The sequence below is a fragment of the Rhipicephalus microplus genome, unplaced genomic scaffold (assembly GCF_043290135.1).
Source record: "Rhipicephalus microplus isolate Deutch F79 unplaced genomic scaffold, USDA_Rmic scaffold_15, whole genome shotgun sequence".
Taxonomy (NCBI): domain Eukaryota; kingdom Metazoa; phylum Arthropoda; class Arachnida; order Ixodida; family Ixodidae; genus Rhipicephalus; species Rhipicephalus microplus.
Window position 1 is genome coordinate 2,015,944 of NW_027464588.1, and position 23,599 is coordinate 2,039,542.

The following is a 23,599-nucleotide window of genomic DNA, read 5'->3' on the forward strand; positions in this document are numbered from 1 at the left end:
CCTGGAGACCCAGGTGAATGCAATAGAAACACAATTGGCCGACCTCCCCAAAATTATCCACGACACCATCGCGCGTCATATGGAGACTGTCATCGCACAGGTGACACAAACAGTAACTCACATTATCCAAAAGTGGATACAAGACAATCCACGCGTCCTCAAGCGCGTAGGGCCAATTAGGGACGTTAATCGCCCCTCAAAATTTAACAGAGTGACTCCAGATGAGTCGGACTTTTCTGAAGACTCCAGTACGTCAGCACAGGGTGCTGGTGAACTGAGTAATCTTAACAACACAACCCCACCCTCTATCTCCGAACATGGCCTCCAACCCTAGGTCGCGAGCCAGAGCAACTCAGCCGTTGTTACTAACACAGTGGAACTGCAGAGGTCTCAAGAACCACAAGAAGCGGGCTCATTTCCGCCTCTATCTTGAGACCTTTGAGTTCCTTGTTGCCGTGGTTGCCCTTCAGGAACCCGGCTCGGACGTCAAACTCACAAATTACACTACATTTCAACACAACCCGGAGACATGTATACTTGTTCACAAGCAATATACCGCCCAGGAAGTCACACTCCCCACAACACCGCCTTTCCCATACACAATGGTGTCGGTGCTGCCTATAAGGCGATCTGACCCACCTGTTCATATTTTAAACATTTACTGTCCCCCAAAGCTTAAGAACGTCACGTTCAGCGAAACTTTCACACAAGCTATGCAGGTGGCAGGACGGGACCCCCTCCTGATCGTCGGCGACTTCAATGCCCCAAGCAGGTTATGGGGTTACCCACGAGAGGACACGCGTGGAAGGAAGCTTGCGGAACTTCTTTCTACACTTGGACTCACCCTCCACACTGATCCCGCCAGCCCAACACGTGTAGGCAACTCTGTTCAACGAGATACTTGCCCGGACCTCACAATTACACGCAACATACGCCATGCCGACTGGCTGAACACACAGGACACTCTCGGTAGTGATCATTGTGTATTAAACACAACTGTGTACATGCGTCCCTTAAAACGCCCACTTACACAAGCTCGTATCCCAGACTGGACAACTTTCCGCACCACTCTACCTATTGTAGACCCTCTCCAGTCGGGATACGACACCTGGTCTAAATCACTGACGTCTACACTGAAACAACACGAACAGCTGATACAGCTCACGGAAACTCAAACGGACGTGGACAACCACCTCCTCCATCTTTGGCAGGCCCGCCGCAGCCTCACCAAACGATGGAAAAAACAGAAACATAACAGACGCCCCAAGAAACGCATCCTAGAACTCACGGAGCAAGCTGCGGAATATGCTGCTCAGCTAGCCGACACTAACTGGGTGGACAGGTGCAACACGGCTGCACGCCAGATGTCTGGTCGCAACACGTGGCGACTGTTTCGCGCTCTCATCGATCCAACACAAACACGCACGGAAACTCAACGTCACTTACATAAGGTCATGCACAACTTTACAGGAACGACAACACAGCTGGCAAACACGCTCAGGGACCGATACCTGTGCACCACCAAGGACCCCCGGACGGCCGCATACTCTTACGCAGGCAAAAAGAACACGCAGTTGGACACCCCGTTCCAGCTCCATGACCTCCAGGCGGCCTTACGCAAGATGAAGCGTGGCACTGCACCAGGGCGTGACCAGGTTACGGTCAAACTGTTGGCCAATCTTCCCGACGCAGCCTACGCCACGCTCCTCAAATACATCAATAGCATTTGGGACGGAGAAACTCCTCTCCCTCTTGAATGGAAATCAGCTCTCGTGACCTTCATCCCGAAGGCAGGTAAACCTATTGACGTGGAGAACCTTCGCCCCATCTCCCTCACGTCTTGTGTCGGCAAGCTGATGGAAACGATGGTGCGCGACAGACTCTCCGAGTTTCTAGAAACACAGCACACTTTTGCGGACACCATGTTTGGATTCCGCCCTCAGAAGTCAGCCCAGGATATACTTCTACAGCTCCACCATGACATATTAGATCCTGTTGAATGCCCCCACAATGACAAGGTAGTCCTGGCCTTGGATCTTAAAGGAGCATTCGACAACGTGAAGCATGAGGTAATCCTTGACCACCTCAGTCAGACCAACTGTGGTTATAAAACATTCAATTATGTTAGACAGTTTCTTACAGACCGTCGAGCCTACATACGCATACAAGATGAGGAACATGGGCCTTACGCCATCGGCTCGAGGGGAACTCCTCAAGGCGCGGTCCTCTCTCCTCTCCTATTTAATATAGCCATGCTTCATCTTCCCCCCAAATTGGCTTCTTTACCAGGGATACATCACGCTCTTTACGCGGATGATATCACGATCTGGGCCACGCAAGGTAACCTGGGTCACATGGAGTCATGCCTGCAAGCAGCAGCGACTGTAGTCGACGACTACGCAACCTACTGCGGGCTCCAGTGTGCCCCGGCTAAGTCAGAATTTGTGCACGTACGTCCCTCCCCTCAGGACACAACTCAGCTCCATATCAGTCTTCCCTCGGGACCGATCCGTGAGGCCAAGGAGATCCGCGTCCTTGGCCTCTTCATACACCACCAACGCAAGGCCGACACCACAATAGCCAAACTTCGCACGGTGGGAGACCAGGTGGGCCGTATGGTCCGCCGGGTCTCCAACAAGCGGGGCGGATTACGAAGCAGGGATGCAATGCGGCTTGCCCATGCTTTCGTAACGAGTAGAATACTCTACTCGACTCCCTACTTGCACCTACGCAAACACGAGGATGATCAACTCGAGGTCATCCACCGTAAAGTTATCAAGCGGGCTCTCGACCTCCCTATCACCACGTCCAACCAGAGACTTCTGGCCCTAGGCGTGGTGAATACCTACCGGGAACTTCGAGAAGCCCACCTCGTTAACCAATACACGCGCCTTGCACAGACCCATTCCGGTCGCCGCCTCTTGGACCGAATACACATCAAACACGATTACTATATTGAGGAAAGGGTGAGAGTGCCAGAACCTTGGAGACGCGCCCTCCGGGTCCGACCCCTTCCCCGCAACATGTCCAAAGAAAACCACAGTGGTCGCCGCCAGGCGCGCGCGGAAGCGTTGCAGCGACACTTTGGTCAAGAGGAACACGTGTGCTACGTGGACGTTGCCGGCCCGCACCATGGGGGGTGGTATACTGCCGCAGTCATACACAACGCAAACACCGTAAACGGGCTCACTTTCAAAGCCTACAGCGCAACACACGCGGAGGAGGTTGCCATCGCTCTGGCTCTCACCTATCCCTCTTCTAAACATATCATCACCGACTCACGAGGGGCCTGTCGGAACTATCAGCTAGGGTGGGCTTCACCGCTTGCTCAGCGCATACTGGAACCTAGCTGCCGATACGTTAATCCAACTCCGCGAAATCTGGTTTGGGCACCCGGTCACCAAGGACTCAGGGGTAACGAACAGGCCGATCAGGCCGCCCGCGCACTCTCTTCCCGGGCTATCTCCCTGTCTTTGGAAGCCTACTCGCAATCAGACAATTCGGCCCTTTCATTCAAAGATATTACCAATTACTACAAGGAGGAGCACCGGCGCTATCCAGACCCTTGTAAGGGACTGCATCGCGCTGACGAGCGCCTCCTTTTAAAACTGTTTACCAATAGTGTACTGTGCCCGGCGGTGCTAAAACATTTCAATTCATCCTTTGATGGCACGTGCCAGTTCTGTGGTGAGGTGGCTGACACCTTTCACATCGTCTGGGCGTGCCAGTCTAATCCATCTATCCCCCCCAACCCCAATCCCACGAGAGAGGACTGGGAGGCGGCCCTGCTCGGCTGTCAAGACCTGAAGGCCCAAGAGGCTCTGGTTCAACGTGCGCGGGCGGCGTTGCTTGCCAATGGAGCCCCGGAATAGGGGTTCCACCTAGTGCTGTGAGGGTAGGAGGCCAATAAGGCCCCAACCCAATCACCTCTCTGTAACCATTTAATGGTTATTAAATGTTTTCACCACCACCAGCGCTACGCTTTTTGGCGTTGACCGGCATTTTTTGAACGATTGTAGCCAGAACGCGTGCGCGCGCGCGTGTGTGTGTGTGTGTGTGTGTATGTGTGTGTGTGTGTGTGTGTGTGTGTGTTTGTGTGTTGCGTGCACTTGAGTTTTCCGTCTCTCCCTTTCTCTCACTCATTTTACCCCCTCCCGCAGTGGTTAACCTCCTGACCTTCCTCCTCATCTCTCTTTTCAGGTGGCGGTGGTGGCACTTTTCGTACTTCAAGAGAATCGGCGTTGCGGGACCGAAGCCAAACCTGATATGGGGCAACCTTCTAGAATACCACTCTACGGTGAGAGCATGGCGGGAGAAATAGTATCGCCCCTTTAACGCTCATGACTCAAAAGTTCTTCTGCTGAATTTCTGTGAGCTCGTTAGCCTATTACTCCAAGTATGCAAATATAAAATTATTGTATGAGCTGATGAATTGCAGGAAAGTGCAGGTGTTCGGTTTTTGATTGTTATTTATTTTTCACTGACGCTTGACTCATTTCTTTGTAATAACCACAATTTCTTGCTCAATAATAATCAAAATCTTGAATTTTCCTGAATGCGCGGTGTAACTACCCGTGCTCTTGCATTCGTACGCAAGAGTGGTCACTGTCTCGACATTTCTTCGTGCGTTTTTCCTCGTATCGCACGTCTTCTACAAAAACAAAAACCACAAGTACAAAAAGAATTATCAAGCGGACTTCATTCTGTGAAAAAAAAAAAACGGGTGATAAATGAAAGTCCGCCTTGATGTGATCTTTTGCGGGTACGTAGTATTGTTTCTTTAGGATTCCTCTACATTCACAAACGGGCCTCGAAACTTATCGGCTGCAGCAGCGTGATTAACGGTCACAGTTCGGTTTATATGTGCCATAAGATAACATGCTATACCAGAACAGATCTACTTTAGGAAGGACAGACTGTCAGGCTGTCGTCTTGCAGTATAGGAAAGTGAAATGAGCTGAAAATTAATACGGACACATGAAGCGTGTGCTCAGTTTCCTCGTCCTTGTGGATCCGTCTTCAAACTTAATTTACCTTTGTGATTGGACTGACCAGCGTTTTGCTGCAGTCGTGTTCCAGTGTGGCTCTGTAATATAGATGTATACGAGGGAACCGTATGTAAGGCACCAACGAGGCGCTAATTCACAGAGCGTCACATACCTAGGCGCTTTTAGTATATCCTAATGAAATTGCCAAATAAAAATATGAAATGAGAGCATTTGTTATTCGAAAAATTCATTGTCAGTACTTCACTGTTTATCACAATTTGGGGAATTCGTCGATTGCAGTGCCGGAGCAGTGAAATCTGCGGCCTTTTGAAATACACGTCGGGTTTCGAAATTTCCTTTAATGTTTTCTCTCCATTCTTTCACAGGATATATACAAGGTTATTGGAAGATGGATAGAAAAATATGGGGACATATTTGGGTAAGCATGACATTCACTAACTTGAAGGGGGCTGCTTCATTCAATAGATATGTGTTTGCAGGATCACTCTACGGAAACTGTCAGAGTCATGGCGTTCATGGAATAACCATTTCTCACAAGAGATGAAAATAATTGTAGATGCATAGTCATTATGTTCAACTATATTGTTTTTAAGATGTTTTAGGCAAAAAAGATGATTCGGGGCACGTGAGGGTCAGCTGAGCTTCACAAACCACCTAAAAAGCTGGGGCTACGGAAGTGTTTGCCAAAATTGTAAACTTCTCAAAGTATTAAAAACACGTGTCCACTCCTATTCTTTATTTATTTAGGTAAAAAGAAATAAATAAATAAAAATAAAAATGTTAACAAAAATCCCTTAAAAGCAATCACAGAAAGAAACACACAACTTTCCCTACTGAATTTTCTTTCGCCGTTGTGCTGCGCACAAGCTCCAGAAATTCAAAAATCATAATTTGCAGAAAACTTACAGAACAGCTTGTTTCTTATTTTTTGACGTTACGCTCCAAGATTTTCCACACACACACACACAAACACACACACAAACACGCTGAGAAGTAAATATAGTGAAAAGCGTAGAAACGTTCATTGCGTTAAATTTTATCGATGTTATTCGTGTTTTCGGCAAGGTGAAACAAATTTCATACAAATTACTGCCTTTGCAATACCACCGTTCGCACCTTGATGTCACTTTGAAGAGAGTTGGCGGTTAATTCAAACCAACTCAAGTTTCTGCGATTAAAAAAAAAAAAACGAGGTATATGCGGAGCACATTGAATACGGAGCTCATACGAAATTCACCGGAGAAACTGAAACAGAAGCACTGATGAGCGCAAGTAGCCGATGACTATAGAATGACGCCACAGTTTCGTAGAACGATTATAGTGGTGTTAGTCCTTCTGTATCTGTTAACCAATTTAAGCTGTACTTCCCATAATTACAAGCGCAGCCCGCACAAGCCTGAAGCGAAGTATATTTCGTGGTTGGTATATCAACGTATCGACGCTCGTTCATTCGGAATGTGTCTGAAGATTGTACAAATTAAAAAAAAAGGGGAGAGGGTCCCTATTAGTGAAGCAGTTTGTGCTTTTCTGCGCTCGGATTTCATAACTGTCTGAAAATTTCTATCCGCAACTTTTTGATAATCTCGAAAGGGCGATAGGCGTTTCGCAGGAAATGCTCCGAATATCTCATGGACCCAATCACTTGTCTCTACTTAGTGAAGAAAAAGTCAGTCTATTTGTTTAAATACTGCCACATTTTATGTATTCATTCATGTTAAAATGTCCACCGATGCAGAAAGATAAATTAAGAAAACAGCGCAAAAATATCGCATTTTTTTCAATTTTCAGGAACTTTGGCCACATTACTTTAAAGACCCTGCATACGCAGAATGCTAGCTTCAGTGCAGGCTTGCATCAATAAATAAGTTAAATGTTGGCAGTTTCTTTGGTATACTTTTGTTTATCTAAGCCCATCAAGAGTAAAGGAGAAAATGCAAAGTCTGAAAAGATGCCTATTTTTTAACACAATGCGTCGCATGCGGGAGCCATCTTTTAGACAAATTGTAGAAGACACGCATGTTGCCGGCTCCAGTTATAAATATCCTGGGCGAAAAAATTCATTCGTGGTTATTTACTGCCAAGTTCAAACTTTGTCTACCCTTCTGTCCCCCGATGTCGCATTCGCGCAGCTAGACACAGAAAGTATGTCGTACCTGATTGCAGGTTTTACAACGGAGATGTGCCCTTCGTCGTCACTCAGGACTTGGAGCTGATAGAGGAAGTTTACGTGAGAAACTTCTCGAATTTTACTGGCCGAGGGGTAAGTAGACAATGCTTTCTTGTCGAAAAATTATTTCCATATTGTAAATTATAGGAAACACGGCTACGCCTAAATTAGAACTTGGTTTTTACGGCTGAGCGCTGATGGTCGTGTGCGTATGTTATAGATAGAAGGTTGTGCATTGTCGTTTAGGTAAAAAATTATCGTCTTCATGAACCGGCATGCGCACAATGACCACGCAAGAATTCGGTACAGGCGGTTATCAAGAGAAGCTGATCAGCTGTGCTTCGACGCAGTCTTGCGCAGCTTAGTGCAAACAGCGCTAATTTTTAGCTGTTGTACAATACAGCATACAGTGCAAGGTTCGACGAAAAGCCATTAGGCGAGGGTTACGCATTCGCGGAATAAAGCAGACACTTACTTTGTCCAGGTAAAAAGAAATATAATGACTTTCCGGGACCACTACAGGACCGCTACAAGTCGAGTGCCTGGTTTTTTGTTTATTCAGTATAACAGACCATTTCAACAGAGTGATGGTATTTTGCAGTTATTCTGGTTGCATATACGTGGCTCTGACGGGCTATTCGCCTTCGCCCCAACCGTTGAAGCTGTTTTAACGGGTTTTAACGGGATGACGTCTGATTATCAACGTGAGCAGTCGACACGCAGGCACAACCCGACACACTTCCATGACATGGACCAAACCTTAGTCAAGGCAAAGGTAAAAACTCTTTTAGCTGGTTGGTAAAAATCGAAGCGTTTTCTCAACTTGCCGCTACTGTGTTTCTTTAGCCTCATAAATATCAATACAACGCTCTAACGTTCATAAAAGGACCAAATATATGCGTACAAATTTCTCTCAACGTTACATGAGACTAGAATGAAATTAGACTAAAACAGTAAAAAAAAGTTAACTAGAAGTCCTAAAGCGACCGTAATGCAAGGCTTTGAGGTCTGAGAGTGGCATTTGCACTAAGGTTTCACTTCCTTTAGACACGGTTTTGGAGTTCATGCTTCGTGTGCTGTCGAAGCCACGCATAAAAAAACATTTGGTTGAGATATTATCCGTCAGGTGCCACAGCGAACCCCATCAGATGGGCTTATAAAATGTAATATCTGTTCACGCCAATTTTTGCGAACCGTAGGAATCCAATTTAAACGTATGATATACCACAATATCACCTCTATCATACACCTCCCTTAGTTCATTCAATTACGTCCTTTTTATATAAGTTATAACAGTGCATGTGCTTAATCTCATTATTTTTTCAAGACTGGTGAACAGGAAACATCATCATCCCGGCCCGGCACGTGCTCTCTTCATCTTCTTCATCAGCGTCGTATTCGTTCCCTTCTTCGCTCTCGGAACACGGGCGACAGCTGCTCCGGCGTGGGTACAAGAACTCTGACCGCAAGAGGACGAGTATAGCGAGAGAATGAAAGAAAGGAAGAAAAAACGAGAAAGAACAAGAAAAGAAAGAAAGAAAGAAAGAGAGAAAGAAGGAAAGAAAGATGTAGAATAAAATGAATGGGTTATTCTTGGCGAGGTGGGGCTTGAACACACGTTCAAGTGGGTTGAAAAACCGCCTACTGAAGCAAGGCGGTGGAAAAGAAAATTTATGGTGACTAGGCGGGAAAGGAGGAGAGAAAGGCGACCAGGGGTGCTATGCAGGATGGCCCGAGCTTCTCGGGCAGACTAGTTTGCTGCGAGCACGCTCTGCGGCAGCCATGGCATCAAGACAGTGTGGTACGCGTGATAGCAGCGTATGATAAAAATGGCTACAAAAACGCGCGTGGCGTCAGAAATACATGTTGGGCATTTGCGGTGGTTATCAAAGAAACACCCCGTGCGTACACATCAGCTCCACCATTTAGCCAACGTTTCAGCTGTGCGGGAACGTCAGTTTGATTTTCGCGCCATCTTTTTGCCAACTGAACACGTGCCTCCTACAGGCGGGTTCGTGGGCGTTTGTCCTTTTTGGGGCAGGTTCTTTCGTTCCACCTGCGGCATGAAAATTTCCACTTTCGAAGGCAGCAAGGGTGCACACGCAGCACTGTCGTGCTGCTCGTTTCACTTCTGTCAAATGTTACAAGAAATGTAAGGACAGGATGCCACTCGAGGCGCTGGCATCGAGGTGACAATAGGGTACCTCGATGCGCGCGCCCCCTTGCAGGGTGGAGACAACAGCGTCGTCTGCTACGGCGTCCGCCATTAGAATGCCCTCTCCGCAGGCCACCTATAGCCACGATAGGCAGCCAACGGGCGTCGCGCGGCTGCATGCAGAGTTCGTTGTGTCAAAACGAGTGGTACTCAAGCAACATGACAATACAAAGTTTTCGCATCGGGAGTGTCAAGGTCTCAGATTTCTATTCTCTAATTTTTATTTTTAAAGCGACATTAGCAGCTGGAGCTGTTCGCAGCAGAATACTACCGTCCACGCCAGCCACGTTAACATCTTCAGATAGCATCTTCTTGGGCTAGTCGGTAACTATTTATACTGGTTAAAGATGCGAAACACACGCACGCAAGTCCCATAACCTTTCATTGTGTCTGTGTGTTTTGTGCCTTTCACAAAAGTGTAAAAACAGTTTGCTTGCCGGTCAAAAAAAGAATTAAAAAAAAACGTGCTCTCACGAGAAAAGAGAAAAACTGTGATTGCACACCATATTTTCAGATCTAGTTTTCGAATTATTCATCAGATACTCCATTTACGGACCGCACCCTGCAACGCACAGTATTCTGAATTTTGTTTTCATCTTTTTTACCTTACTGTAAATAGCAGATGGGCAAAAAAATTGTTCAATACATATACTATTTGGGGCTCTACATACGGCTTTTATGCATTAAATCATGACTCGCACGCAGACACTGACTATCAAACCAGGTTTAGCGTATTTTCCGCTGGAATATATTATAAATTAGTAACTGTAATAAAGCGTTCGTCGATATCGTTAAAATGAAGCGACCACACGGCTTCTCAACAATAAGAAAGCAAATTGCGTTCAATATACGGCAATTTCTGATGCCATAGCTTGTTTATTTCATCGATAACTTTAATATATTTCAAAAACAAGTGCTACAACTCACTGCAAGTTAACCGCAGCGCATGTCTTGCTTCCACTCCCACTGGTTCTCGCTGTTTCGAGCTGGCGCAGGTGAATGCGAAGCCTTACTCGTGCATAACTGGATATCAACATTTTTTCCAGAGAACCCTTGTGTTGCTGGCATGCCTGCACACTGCACTTGGTCCTCTTGATTAAATATTCAGTTACAGCTTTGAGAGGGGACTTCAGGGTGAACAGGTTGTCTGTCCAGGATGTGATCCCTTTAAAGTGTTTTTCACAAGATATGAGCGAGCTCATAACCTCACCGCTCGGATAACACAAGTTCTCACCATCCTGAACATACTCCTTTAGTGCAGTTAAATATGCGTGTTCATGGTTCGCCGAGCCTTGCATTGCAGCCCTGCACTGCTTGCAGTCCGTTTTCTTCAATATTCTTTTCACAAGGAATCCACCTATATGGTGTAAAATGCTGCACTCTTTTAAAGTCAACGCTTCAATGAAAAGAATTTCCCCATCATCAATTTCCTCTTCATCATCTCCTCGACACTCTCTTTTCCCTTGGGAAATCATGTCAACCAGGTACTCAGAGTCGTCATTCTCATAACTAGAGTTCGCTGGCGTGTGCAAAAACTGGCTGACGCACACAAGCTTTAAAGCGCATTTCATGTCGTACGCGTTAGGGACGGGTTTCCTTTGGCGCACGACAGAAAAAAGATTCTCCAGGCAGTCCTGAAGTAGTCTCCCAGTGAGCAAGAACTTGTAGCCATCCAATTTCAGTAAAATATTTTGCAAACGAAGGACCACTGTCGTTGCAACCATGAGACCAGCCTGTGAGGGCTTCCACTGGGATGTACTTCCCATCTGCATGCCTTGTATTGTCTCCAATGTCAAGCGCAACGTTTCCAGGGCCTCGTGGTACTTTGCCATGTCTCGACAACTAAGTGCGACAGACGGATGTGCGACAACTAAGTGCATGGGGTTGACTGTGCAGAGAACAACTTTCTTCTGCGGCCGCAGGCGTCCCTTGTGGTAAAAACCTTTCTTTTGGTGACTTCCTGTGCTTAGGCATCGCTAAAAAAAACACACATATGTTGCATATCAGCTGGCAGATTCTTTTATCATTATGAACGAACATGCTCTGAGCGTCGCTACGCATAGAAATAAAAATAAACAAAGTGCGAAGTTGTCATTATCCTGCTTCTGGATGGCAGGTGCGGTTAATTCACCTCTCGATAAAAATGAAGGAAACGAGCGATTTCATTGACCGAAGGTATTAAGAGCGTTTTTCTGTAATGTGCGTTTTTTTTCTGTTTTTAAAGAAACACCTGGTTAGACCCTCCATGTGACTCTTAAGAAGGCCGGCAATAACAGTGCTAAACGTGGAACTGACTAAGATTGGAACAAGGAACAAAATTAGGAAGCAAACTCGCAAACTTCCGTTAACGCGAAAATAAGTGGATTCCTACCTCTGAACGAAAAGATTGTTGGCAGAGCATTCGGCTTCAATTTTTTCCAGCCGTCCGCACGGTTCTGCTCAAATGCGGTTTCTTCGAAATGTCCCTGCAGCGCGGAAACACGCGATGATCAGGTCTCAAAGATCTTCACAAAAACCTTCTAAGCAGACCACAACAGCCAACACTTTCAGGGACATGCGTAAAGAGTGATAAGGGAATTTTAGGGGCTGTTGTAGTTGGAGTTAATAATAAAGAAGGAAAAATTGTCAATTTCTTTCTGAAAAACAGGGACAGTGAGAAAATATTCTTTGATAATGAACTGACGGGATGCGTGCTTTCAATGTGATGTTACAAAAACAAATTGTTGAAGGCGCCGGTAGCAACAAGCGACAACGTAAGCGCACATCTCTGCGCAATTGCAGCTCGTGTACAACAAGCGATCAAGAACAACGCATTTTGTGCTATCCAAAATGAACAATACGCATGTACATAGCATGCAAATGAACGAGTATTGCACCCGGTGCACTGGTGATAGCGATTAAGCCCGATCGGGGTCAGATTTCTGAACAGTCATTGGCGTCCTTCTGCACCAAAAGCCTTTCACATGAGTAACCAACAAGCCCACGTTGCAACCCTCATCGACTACAGTCCTTCTGCAGCTTGCATATAAGGGAGTCAATCACATCAGGCTCGATCGCGATCAAAAATGCTGAAATGGCATAACTTACGCTGCTCAAACACGAACGGTCCGTGGGTTGCCACTTGTCGCGCTTGATCTTTACCAGCCACAGGAGTCGCCTTTTCGGATCTTTCGGAAATCTGAACATCCTATAGCCATTTCGCGAGTGGTTTGTGCACTGTGGCACGCAACACCCGGGCATTTTGCCCGAGAAAACGCTATAAAACGCCGCGCACCTGTCTCACACAAACCAGACGCGACGGGGCTAGCACACTCTAGCGAGGCGGGGGGGAGCCGAATGGCGGCCGCCGATCGGAAGGCGGCATTCACCCCCTCACAGAATGACTCCACCCTCCAAGGCGGCGGAGGGGAGAGCGCGCATCGAGGAACCCTAGGTGACAACGCGGCTGTGAGTGGATACGTCGTAAGCGCGGTAAAATTGAATGCGATGCGTGTTAGCCACGTGATGACATAAATTTTATTTCTGCGTACTTGTGTACATAGCCTGCGCGATAAAGCTGATAGGTGAAATGCTCCTCGCTGGCGTTGCGGCGTGAGAAATGCTTCTCTGATAGCGCAAAAATGCTGGGCGGACACGATCTCTACCGCGGGCGTCTGTCAATCTAACTGATTGACGCCTGAACTTGAATACAAGCTCGTTGATTCTGAGAAGGCCCCTCTGGACTTGTTCTCTCCCTATCAGAGTAACTTCATCCTACACTGGACAAATCACCGCAAGTGTTCTGGGGGCGAAGAAAATGATGACGAAGAGGACAATCAGCCTCTTCGTTTCATTGTGTATGCTGCTATTTATTTCATCTGATTAGTTGCAAACTTTGACACATTTCTATTAGCTTCCCGTTTTCTTAAATAACTGATATCGTATATATAAAAGCTACCCTGTTCTTGGTTCATTACACGGTGTAGGTTCGGCCATAGAGCTTCCCATAATTTTACGAAACCCTATAGGTTTATCCACAAGCTACGAGCATCTACTCTACTTATATTCAGTGGTGCAGGTACTCAGTGATAGACTACACCTGATGATTCTCTCCTTTACTTTTCCCTGCCAGGAGACAATGATGATAGAAAAGCTGCATCCCATTATGTGTGATTCTATCATACACGTCGAAGGCTGGAAATGGAGAAGTACCAGAAAAGCCGTAGCTGGCGCATTCAGCCCGGGAAAGTTGAAGTTGGTAGGTACCCTAACCGTAGGCTCTAAATTCGGTTTATGTATAGACAAATATACTTGCTACAGTTCGTACCTGTCACTATGCATGTCGAGGTTCTCTGCAAGCATTTACAGCTCTGAATGTTTCCATAAATGCTAGTGTAAGAAAAAAACAAAATCTCGAGGACTCATGACCTTTTGTCTTTTTTTTTTTGACACTGCATGATTAAAAGTAGAAGACAATGAAGAAAACGAGGACATATGAGACGTTAACAGAATTGTTTTAAGTGCACAATTATTGCAGTAATTTTTATATATATGGGAAGGAGGCAAAAGTACAAGTAAAAAAGAAGGGTAAATCCCTTCTTTCACTCATTGATAGCGATGCTCTCGTTCTCTGCGACTTGTTACCTTGGTAGCATGCGATGGCTTATTTTTCAGCAGTCTCCTCGTAAAGGATCACGTGATGACGCCAGATGGCCCAAAAATAGTCTTTCTCTCTCACCGTCATGGCTGCGAGTGGCGCTGTCTAACACTTGTAGGGTTCGCATGCATATAAGCACGACATAAAAGGGCTCAATTGGTAAAGCATAGGGTGCGGTATGCTGAGGTAGCGGGTTCAGTTCCAGCCGCGGGCAAGTTGTATTTTCGTTCACTTTACTTTCGTTCCATCTAAATGACAATTACTACAACACACTTAAGGCAGCCCAATTAACATGCCCCATACATTTCTTCATTATCCGCGTTATCTGCAGGTTTTCATTAATGTGAAGTCTAATGAATGAAAGCAGGCACGCATGCTTTCTGGGTGATGTTAAACTTCATAGCCATAGTCGTCATCATTATCAGAGGGTCGGCTGTGTGGCTGCGGCAGACTACGCACCACGCAGGAAGGAAAAAGAAACAAGCTTGGAGGGAGCGTCATGATCCGTTTTCGAGGTTCTGGTCACTTGAGAAGTACGTGCTACTCTAGGTCGGCTCGCTTTTTTTATGGCTGGTGCGAGTGCTGCGGGGGCCCACTCTTACCCAGGAAGCATTGCGCACTGCTCGGGAAGGGTGACGCAAGAGTATATTGACTTGTCGATGCTATCAGGATAACGTGACGGTTCTTCCTAACGTATTCTTTGACTCAAGAAAACGCGAGGCCGCAAAGAAGACGCGAGTAGTGAGTGAGTGAGTGAGTGAATGTGTGAGTGAGTGAGTACAACTTTGTTACAGTCCATTGCAGGCACTGTGGCTGCCCTGCGCCACCTAGCTACTCCTACGTGAGTACCGGCAAGTCTAGCCTGACGGTCCTATCACTGGACTTCAAATATTGGTCACTCTGCTTCAATAGCGAAACGAGGGCATGAACCAGCTAAACAGCATGAGAAGTTACTCCAGCAGTAGAGCGTGGAAGAAATGAAACTAAGATTTAGAAGTCAGAGAAGTGCTGCTCTGGCGTCTTCTTTGTACCCTCGTGTTTCCTTACGCTAGAACTCTAGACCTCCAATCACAAGTAGCCCACCAGCCTGTTTCATCAAACCCTTCTTACGTTTTCAGCACTTGTTCGAGCAATCGAGGTTTTTAAATAGCAGGCTGGGCTGTAGATACATGCGTGCTTGGATCAGTACACGTCGCTTATAATTTTGTTCGAGCAAGTCTGACTTTATGATCAGGAGACTGACAGCACGTTTATGATCAGGAGACTGACAGCACGAAGCTGACTTCGCTGAAGCGCCAGTAGCCACTGTCTTTTCAAATGCAGACATTTTATTCATTTGCGCCTTGTTCAATGATGAAAGAGTTAGCTGTTAGTCTTACTTATAACATTCAGATATTTTTTTTTGCAGTCGCATTCATAGGGACACCCTTGCGGTGGTACAGTAACTTCAATAAAGAACGAAACTTCTATGAATATCAATTAAACTTTAATGACACCTAAATGAACATAAATTTAATGCATAATAATAAGAATCAAATGTTGAAGAATATAGAAGTTGTCGACCGACAAAAGTGACGTCAATGCGCAGCGTGATTGAATCTTCTGCAAGCTATAGGCGACAAGGTAAAGTGTTGTGCGCAAATAAAGAGTAGGACACAGAAAGACTACTCAGGAACAGGCACAAGCTTTCAACTATCTTTATTTTTTTGTCACCTTTCATGTATATATACTCCCCTTTTATGAGTATATATTTGAGGGGGGACGAAATATGAAAGTCAAATAAAAGTTCGTGCCTGCCCTGTCCAGTCTTTCTGTGTCCTTGTCCCTATTTGCATACACCAGCTTACCCTAAAGCATGAACCTACTCACCCAGCAGCAAGTTTTACTGAAGCTATAAGCTCTCTGTCAAGGCGCGCATTGGCTCTGAAGTGTGAAATTCTGTGTTGTACTCAACTGCTTGTTATACATCTGACGCTTATCATTCACGATTTCGCAGATGATGCCCCTCATCAACAAGTACGTCACCGGCCTGGTAGAGACTCTGGAGGAGGCGGCCCGATTGGGTAGAGAGGTCAACATGTTGCCCATGTTCGAGGAGCTTTCCTTGCACTTGGTGGTACACGTATCGTTCGGCATCGACGGCAGAGTCCCCGGAAGTCCCGGCCATTCGGTTTCCACCGACGCCCGCAATGCCTGTCTCAAGCTTATGACGGGTCCGCTGCACATGATTGCGCGTGAGTCGACAATGAACCACTCTAGAATACGAGAGTGCGTTATACGCAACGCTAGAGGTGACACAGGGACTCGCGCATTACTTTGCTAAACTGGAAAATTTGTGAAATCGAGAACTGTATTTTTCGTACATTCGAAATGTGATATTGCGCAACAGACACTCACAAAAGCTACCACGTCCGGGTATTTACCATAACCTCTAACATGCGCGTTTTTTTATGTGGTCAGGTGAGAGTTAATGCGCGCTTTTGCCATCTCGTGGAATAGACCCGAAATCGGGGAAGAAATGCGCAGCCTGCCGTTCCGTGGAGTTTCCATTTGTACATTCTTAAGAGCCAAAAACAGAATGCGTCTGATTTCTAGGTTTTACCATTTCTACGGGCGCAGCCCACCACGAATCATTCTAGACACTCAATATGGAGAACAAAAGTTCTTTTCTATGTATCTTTTTTTCCCGGAATGCATGCTTTGCTAAATGGGGCTTGGCGGCAAGGTTTCATTCGTTTTCGAGAGTTATTAAAAAAAAAACCAGGCTTATGGGCTTCTGCGGAGGGATGCAAATTTACTTGTTAAATTGAGAAATTCGTGAAATTGGTCTTTAATTGTATTTTTATCTGTGACACGTGATTTAGGCGCAGAGCTCCTGTCTGTGTCGTCACTTTTTGCGTGTATCTCATTGGCAATTTATTTCCTCTCTAACAACGCACCAAAGCTACAGCCCAGAAAAATGTTCTGTAAAGGCCTATCTTAGTGTAAGCTAGTCACGCTCGATAATAGCTAACTATTTTCTTTGGGCGACCAAGGTGAGCTTTTGGAATAGGGGCTTGGGAGAGTTTAGCGGGGCGCGGCCCTACGATCACAACGCGCGTGAACATGAATCACAAAGAGACCACGTGATACGCGCACGGCACTGCGTACGTGCGACAATCTCATGTGCCGTATTTGTGTGCAATGTATACTGCTTCAAAGCTGAGTCTATAGCTAATGCCTGTAAAAGAGTTCCTGTCATAGATGATACAACAACTGCTTTGCTCTCCATGGATTGTTTACGACTGATTCCTTGCTTTATCTCTTGTACTTATTCTCTCCCTCCTCCTCTCTACATCTGTATGGAGGAGCCCGGGAAACAGGGAAATAATGAGGTGAAAACTTGGATGTCAGTGTCCAAGCAAACCTTAATGCAAACATTATGAACTATCGTGAGCTTTCCCGATATCCTATCAACCATATCAACATTAACAAGTGAAAAGCACTTCGGTAGAGATCAATGGTGCTCCGGAAACTGTATAGTGCCGTCCAGCGACAAGTGTTTGCAGTTACGGGTAAATGGAAAAATATACATCGCGTACGTGGTTCATGCGCCATCTGCTCAGTTTTTTTTCACCGTGTTCTCTGCTTTTGCATCTTTTCATCAGCACTATAAAAAACATCTACGCATTTCCTATAAAACTATCTTCAGCAAGAAATTCTCTGCAGATGGACTTCTTCCCGGGCTCGTTGCTGCTCGCTAATAATCATGTTTATTAATCATGTCTTTGCGCTACACCGTGATTATCATCTTGTGCAAGGAGTCGGTGCTCTTCGGACCTATAGCTGGCACAGAGACTTCCTTCTTATTGAAACATTTCCTTTCCATTCATTACTTTTTGATGTTGCGAGGAGTACCACAGCTCCTTTAACCATTGAAACCAAATCGGACGGGCAGCATAGGTGTAAGTGTTTCGCGTTTATTCCCCAAAGAAACTTATCATGTACAATGGCGAACGAGCGAAGGTGAGTCATTCTCCCGCTTTATATATATATATATATATATATATATATATATATATATATATATATATATATATATATCCATATATATATGCTATTTTTTAACCCAACCTAGATCAATGCGGACGCGGACATATTATTCACGATATTCCTTTCTCGTTTCATATATGGGCAGAGAGCACCACGTGTTTCGGGAGTCTGATCAGACCTCTGAGTTGGATTTCTCTGATTGCTGCGAACCTCGACAAGGTCACTCGGCAGATGGCGAAGATAATCGAAATCAGAAAAATGGACCCGTTGGTGAGTGGTGCGAATTTTAGTACGCACGCACTAGGAGTTTCTAGTGTCCTTGTTTCCCTGCTCGTTTCGTTTCTTTTTAAATCGACAGAGTATTTGATATGCTGCCCTGCTTAGTTCTTCCCTTTCTCCACCGTACAGTATCGAAGACCCGATATTCTGCAACACCTGCTCGATGTGGAGTACGGCGGGATCGATATGGCAGACAAGGATGCCTGGCAGAAAAACGGTGAGCTTTATGTCGTCAATATCAGTAGGAACCACGCCCAGCGACTATCTAGCGATAGTGCTACGTGTCGCGCAGTGGTGGCGCGCCTGGTCAACTTGCGTGCCTCAAAAGCGCCAGCTTGCACGCTGTGTAGTAAAGATGTGCTTTCCCTGCAAAAAAAAGATCCTGCCCCAAGCGCTGGCTGATTGCTGCTGCCCGTGGCTATGGTATTGGCCTCGCTGTTCTATTCTCCTGGGTCAGCCCGGCCGTACGAGTCGTATATAGAGAGATAGACTTTATTAATTTCCGGCAGATTGCTGGGATGGGCTCCCACCTAGGGGCCAACGGAGGGACCGTGTCTCCCGGCAGCTTCCTTGGCCTGATGGATCGCCTAAAGTTGTCTGTCCAGGCCCGAACTGAGCAGCGCAGTCCGCCAGCGCGCCCGAAGGTCTTCATTGGAGGCCGCGACCCCAGAATTTCTGACTAATGCTGGACATTCCCATAGGATATGGTCGAGAGTGGCTCTGGTGGTACAGTACTGGCATAGATTAGAATTATAGACGTCGGGATATATGTGGTGCATGATGACAGGGTTCGTGTATGTGCGTGTTTGTAGCTGTCGCCAATGAACGGACTGGGTCCGATTTAGCTTGGAGTGAGGCGGAGGGTACTCCCGCCTTTGCAGTTGATGGTGTTTAATTATGTCATTAAATTTATTGAGCCGATCGTCCCATTCCCACACCGGCGCAGAAAGGTCCGTTTGGGTGGCCGCTTCGTCTGACGTGACTCGGAACGTAAGACCTCGAGCAACGTTGTGCGCCACTTCATTCGGATTGGCCTCCGCGTTACCTAGTGGTGTGTGGGCAGGGAACCACAAGATGTGTACGTATTTGTCCGCCTCATGAATTTTGCCTGTATTAAGAATCCGCAATGCCTCGGGGGAGATTCTGCCGCTGGTGTAGTTTCGAACGGCTGTCTGCGAGTCGCTGATTACGCATGATGCATTAGTGTGGGCTATGGCCATCGCGATAGCCACTTCCTCTGCCGTTTCTATGTTCCGTGTGATGATTGAAGCGCTGCTTTCGCATTGTTGTGTGTGGTCTACGACAGCAGCCACGAAGTGGTGACGTTCCTGGTAGCGTGCTGCGTCGACAAAGACTGCCTCATGGTTGCGCCCAAACATCTTTGACATGGTCCTGGCTCTACTGACACGTCTGCCCTTGTTGTGTTCAGGGTGCATGTTTCTTAGTATGGGTGGTACTGTTAGCTTAGCACAAATAGTGCGTAGTATGTCGTGTTTGTCTCTGTGCTGAGTGTGGTAAGTAATACCGAGATTACATAGAATCTGGCGGCCTGGCTTAGTCTTGGCTAAACGCTCGAATCGGGAGATTTGTTGCGCCTCAATAAGTTCCTCAAGGGTATTGTGTAAACCAAGTTGAAGGAGTAGTTCGGTGCTGGTGTTTTGAGGCAAACCTAGCGCTTGTTTGTAAATTTTCCTAATTAGGCTGTTGAGTTTTGACTTTTTCGCGGTGAACCATCGGTGGTATGCCGCCGTATAGGTGATGTGAGTTAGAACAAACGCTTAGATCAAACGGATGATGCTGGCCTCTTTCATGCCTTTGTGTTTATTGGTAATGCGCCTAATGAGGCGCATCGTGTTAGACACTCTGGCTTCAATGTTGCGAACTGTCTCTCCGTTGGTACCCTTACTTTCTATGATCAAACTTAGCACTCTGATTTTGTCCACGGTTGGTATGGCGTGACCATCGCTTGTAGTCAGTTTTATATCAGCGGGTGCCTGCGCTTGGGGATGTTGTTTGGATGGCCGACCTCTAAGTGTAGGGCGATATAGCAGTAGCTCAGATTTCTCCGCCGAGCAGGATAGTCCAGTTCCTTGTAAATACCGTTCGACTGTGTCAATCCTCTCCTGTAATCTCTCTTCAATGGAACCGTCCCTACCGTCGCACACCCAGAGGGTGATGTCGTTGGCGTAAATGGTGTGATGAAGTCCTTGGATGGTTTGAAGTTTTGAAAGAAGACCAATGAGGGTGAGGTTAAACAACATGGGAGATATCACGGAACCCTGCGGGGTGCCCGCACTTCCTATGGTTATTTCGGACGACCTGAGTGCTCCCACAGTGATCGTGGCCGTTCTGCCCGTAAGAAATGCCCTAATATAGTTGTACGTGCGAAGCCCCAAGTTTAGGGTATTGACCTGATTTAGAATGGTGCTATGCGTGACAGAGTCAAAAGCCTTCTTCAGATCAAGACCAAGTATGCCCTTAGTGGAGCGTCCCGTACTGTCTATGATGTGATGCTTAAGCTGCAACATGGCATCCTGCGTTGAAAGATGCCTGCGGAAGCCAATCATAGTGTGTGGGAAAAAATCATTGTCTTCGAGGTAATTTGTCAGTTTAGCAAGGAAAGCGTGTTCCATCAATTTGCCTATGCAAGATGTTAAGGAGATGGGCCTAAGATTGCCAATATTCAGTGGTTTGCCTGGTTTCGGAATCAGAATCACCTTGGCCATTTTCCAATGCGGGGGCAAGATTCTGGTGTTCCAGCAGTTATTAATATAGTCTGTGATATGCGTGATCGACTCATCGTCCAAATTGCGTATCATCTTATTCGTGATGTTATCCGGACCTGGTGCAGATTTGGTGTTAAGTTTTTGTAGGGCGGCACGGATATCTGCTTCGGTGAATTCTTCGTCTAGAGTAGTGTTGATCTGGCCCGTATAATCTGGATGCTGCTGAATAGGAGCCTGAGAGATATATTTGAGCTCTACCTCCCTAAGAAACTCCTCGTCGGTGCCCTTGTAAGCATGTATTAGTTTGTTGATGGTTTGTCGTTGGGCGGTTTCGCTGTCTTCTGGGTCGAGCAGGAACCGTAGAAAATGCCAAGTTTTACTAAGACTTAGCTGCCTGTCCATCGCATCGCAGGTTTCATCCCAGTGTTGCCGGCTTAGCTGTGTTGCATACATCTTTATCTCTGTGTTGAGGAGTGCTATGCGTTTCCTGAGGTTTCTGTTGTGTTTCTGTGTCTTCCACCTCTTTTGGAGCGATTGCTTTGCCTCCCACATGTGGAGGAGCCGGCTATCGATCTCTTCGAGGTGTGCCTCGGGAGGTACGATTCGGGTGGCATCATTAATATCCTGTTTAAGCGTGTGTATCCAGCCCTCTATGTCGCTGATGGGTTGGACCTGGTTCTCACGTGATTTGCGGATCTGGGTCCAGTCTACCAACTTTAGCACTTTTCCCGTGGGTTTACGTGGCCCACCTTGAACATGTACCTCGATGATGTAGTGATCGCTACCCAGGTCCTCTAGGGTATTTTTCCAGGTGGCTGCTGATGTGTTTCTCGTGAACGTCAGATCAGGCGTTGTGTCTTTAGTGGAGCTAATGCCCGCACGTGTGGGTGTGCTAGGGTTGGTGATGAGAGTTAATCCCTCTTGCTGCGAGTCAAACCAGAGGGCCCTACCTTTAGGAAACACATAAGAGTATCCCCAGGCAGTGTGTGGTGCGTTGAAGTCCCCCGCTATTAAGATGGAATTTTGGCCAGTGATGTTGAGGGCGCGTTTAAAGAGTGTGAGAAATTTGTGCTTCTTTTGTTTAGGGTTGCTGTATATGTTTAGTATAAAAAGACTTTCCTGTGTCTTGCGTTGCGGAACGAGTTCAATAAATATATTGTCTATATTGGTAATTTTCGTGTCGTGTTGCGTGAACGTATGGTTTCGTCTAACTAGGGTGGTAAGGACAGTCGTCTCCCCGTTGGCATGTCCGATGGAGCGGTAGCCTGCCAATTTAGCGAGACAATGTGTCTCCTGCAATAAAATGATATCGGGCTTAACTTTCCCCTTAAGTTATTGGTTAAGATTTGCTTGCTTATTCGCGTAGCTTCTACAATTCCATTGCCAAATTGTGTAGGCGTGATTTCTAGCTATATGATGAGATGCAGGGGGTAGGAATGTCGCCGGCTGTATCACACTGAATGCCGACGAGGAAAGTTGCTTTACATTCCCTGTGGGGTCCGGTCCGCTAGGTGGCAGAGGGGTGATTCTAGCCTCCACAGCGATGAGTCGCTGTGGTAGGTGTTCGTTTTGTTGCTGGGTAATTTTAGCTATAGTCTCTTCGCGGTCAGTAAGGGCTGAGATCAGTCGGGATGCGTTGATCATCCACTCATTTAATTATTTGACTGATTGCTGAACTTCCTTCAGGACTTTATTCTCGGTCGTCACGCGTGCGGGTTTGTATTCATTGGCCTGGGTTTTGGCTCTGCGCTTGGGAGGTGGTGGTGTTGTACCTTCCTCCATTTTTTCACTGGGTGTAACAGCTGAGAGCGGTGGTTCTACTGGTGGAGCATGTTTTGTTGTTTTATAGTGGTGTAACTCCTCCTTGAGGGTCCTGTTTTCCTCTCCTAAAGCTGTCATTTTCTGGTTACATTGTGCTAACATCTGCTTTAGCTGTGCTATTTCAGCCTCTAATTTATCAAGTTTGCCTTGAGAAGCGGCCTCCTCAGACCCCGAGTGCGCCCCTTTGACTACGTCTACCCAGCCCACCTTGAAGGTTGCGCCAGGTCCAGGTGTACGGCTCCGAGATGGTGACTGCGACCGGGAGTGGCGCCGGGAGCGGGGCCGGGAGCGGGGCCGGGAGCGGGGCCGGGAGCGGGGCCGGGAGCGGGGCCGGGAGCGGGGCCGGGGGCGGGGCCGGGGGCGAGACCGCGACCGAGACCGCGACCGAGATCTCGACCAGGCTTTCTTTCCAGGCTTCCGGGTAGGGGTAGTGTCCCTCTGCTCGAGGCTGTTGTCGACAGGCGTCGGCTTCGTTTGGCAGTCTTCATATTGTTGTTGTCGCTCCCATCGCCGGCGTTTCACCAGGTACGGCGTCTTGTAACGTGCCCTGCACGCCTTCTCGGCCGTCTGGTGGTCACCGCCGCATAGTTGACAAGTGGGCTGGCATTGGTGATCTTGCGAGGGGGGGGGGTTGGTCGTACCACTGTCACGGCACACGTGGTCTTTCGGGTTCGGGAATACATCTGCGCGGTGCCCCAGGCGACCGCATTGGTA

General features: G+C 46.9%; 2 protein-coding genes across 4 annotated transcripts in view; one reads left to right on the forward strand and one right to left on the reverse strand.

Annotated features, from left to right (window-relative positions):
* The window catches only part of LOC119173747 (cytochrome P450 3A24), a 108,294-nt gene that overhangs the window by 22,043 nt on the left and 62,652 nt on the right, over window positions 1-23,599 (forward strand). For both annotated transcript variants that reach the window (XM_075883128.1, XM_075883129.1), the window contains exons 2-8: window positions 4,201-4,297; window positions 5,375-5,427; window positions 7,173-7,269; window positions 13,503-13,628; window positions 16,024-16,261; window positions 18,205-18,329; window positions 18,468-18,555. In XM_075883128.1, the coding sequence (XP_075739243.1) occupies window positions 4,201-4,297; window positions 5,375-5,427; window positions 7,173-7,269; window positions 13,503-13,628; window positions 16,024-16,261; window positions 18,205-18,329; window positions 18,468-18,555 (824 nt within the window). The remainder of the gene's footprint in view (window positions 1-4,200; window positions 4,298-5,374; window positions 5,428-7,172; window positions 7,270-13,502; window positions 13,629-16,023; window positions 16,262-18,204; window positions 18,330-18,467; window positions 18,556-23,599) is intronic.
* LOC142784670 (uncharacterized) lies at window positions 10,228-12,679 on the reverse strand. Of its 2 annotated transcripts, XM_075883126.1 has the most exons (3): window positions 12,479-12,679; window positions 11,763-11,856; window positions 10,228-11,367 (listed from the first exon to the last, which is right to left on the reverse strand). In XM_075883126.1, exons 2-3 carry the CDS (start codon window positions 11,790-11,792, stop codon window positions 10,315-10,317), a joined length of 1,083 nt encoding a protein of 360 aa, XP_075739241.1. In that variant the 5' UTR covers window positions 11,793-11,856; window positions 12,479-12,679; the 3' UTR covers window positions 10,228-10,314. The 2 variants fall into 2 exon arrangements, with proteins under 2 accessions (XP_075739241.1, XP_075739242.1); XM_075883127.1 differs by lacking the exon at window positions 12,479-12,679 and having other exon boundaries at window positions 11,763-11,912.

Bases quoted from the DNA above. Each gene is read 5' to 3' on its own strand.
- LOC142784670 (XM_075883126.1), bottom strand. From the start codon at position 11,792: ATGCTCTGCCAACAATCTTTTCGTTCAGAG. The intron at 11,368-11,762 runs GTAGGAATCCAC...TGTTTTTTTTAG, and splicing joins AACAATCTTTTCGTTCAGAG to CGATGCCTAAGCACAGGAAG.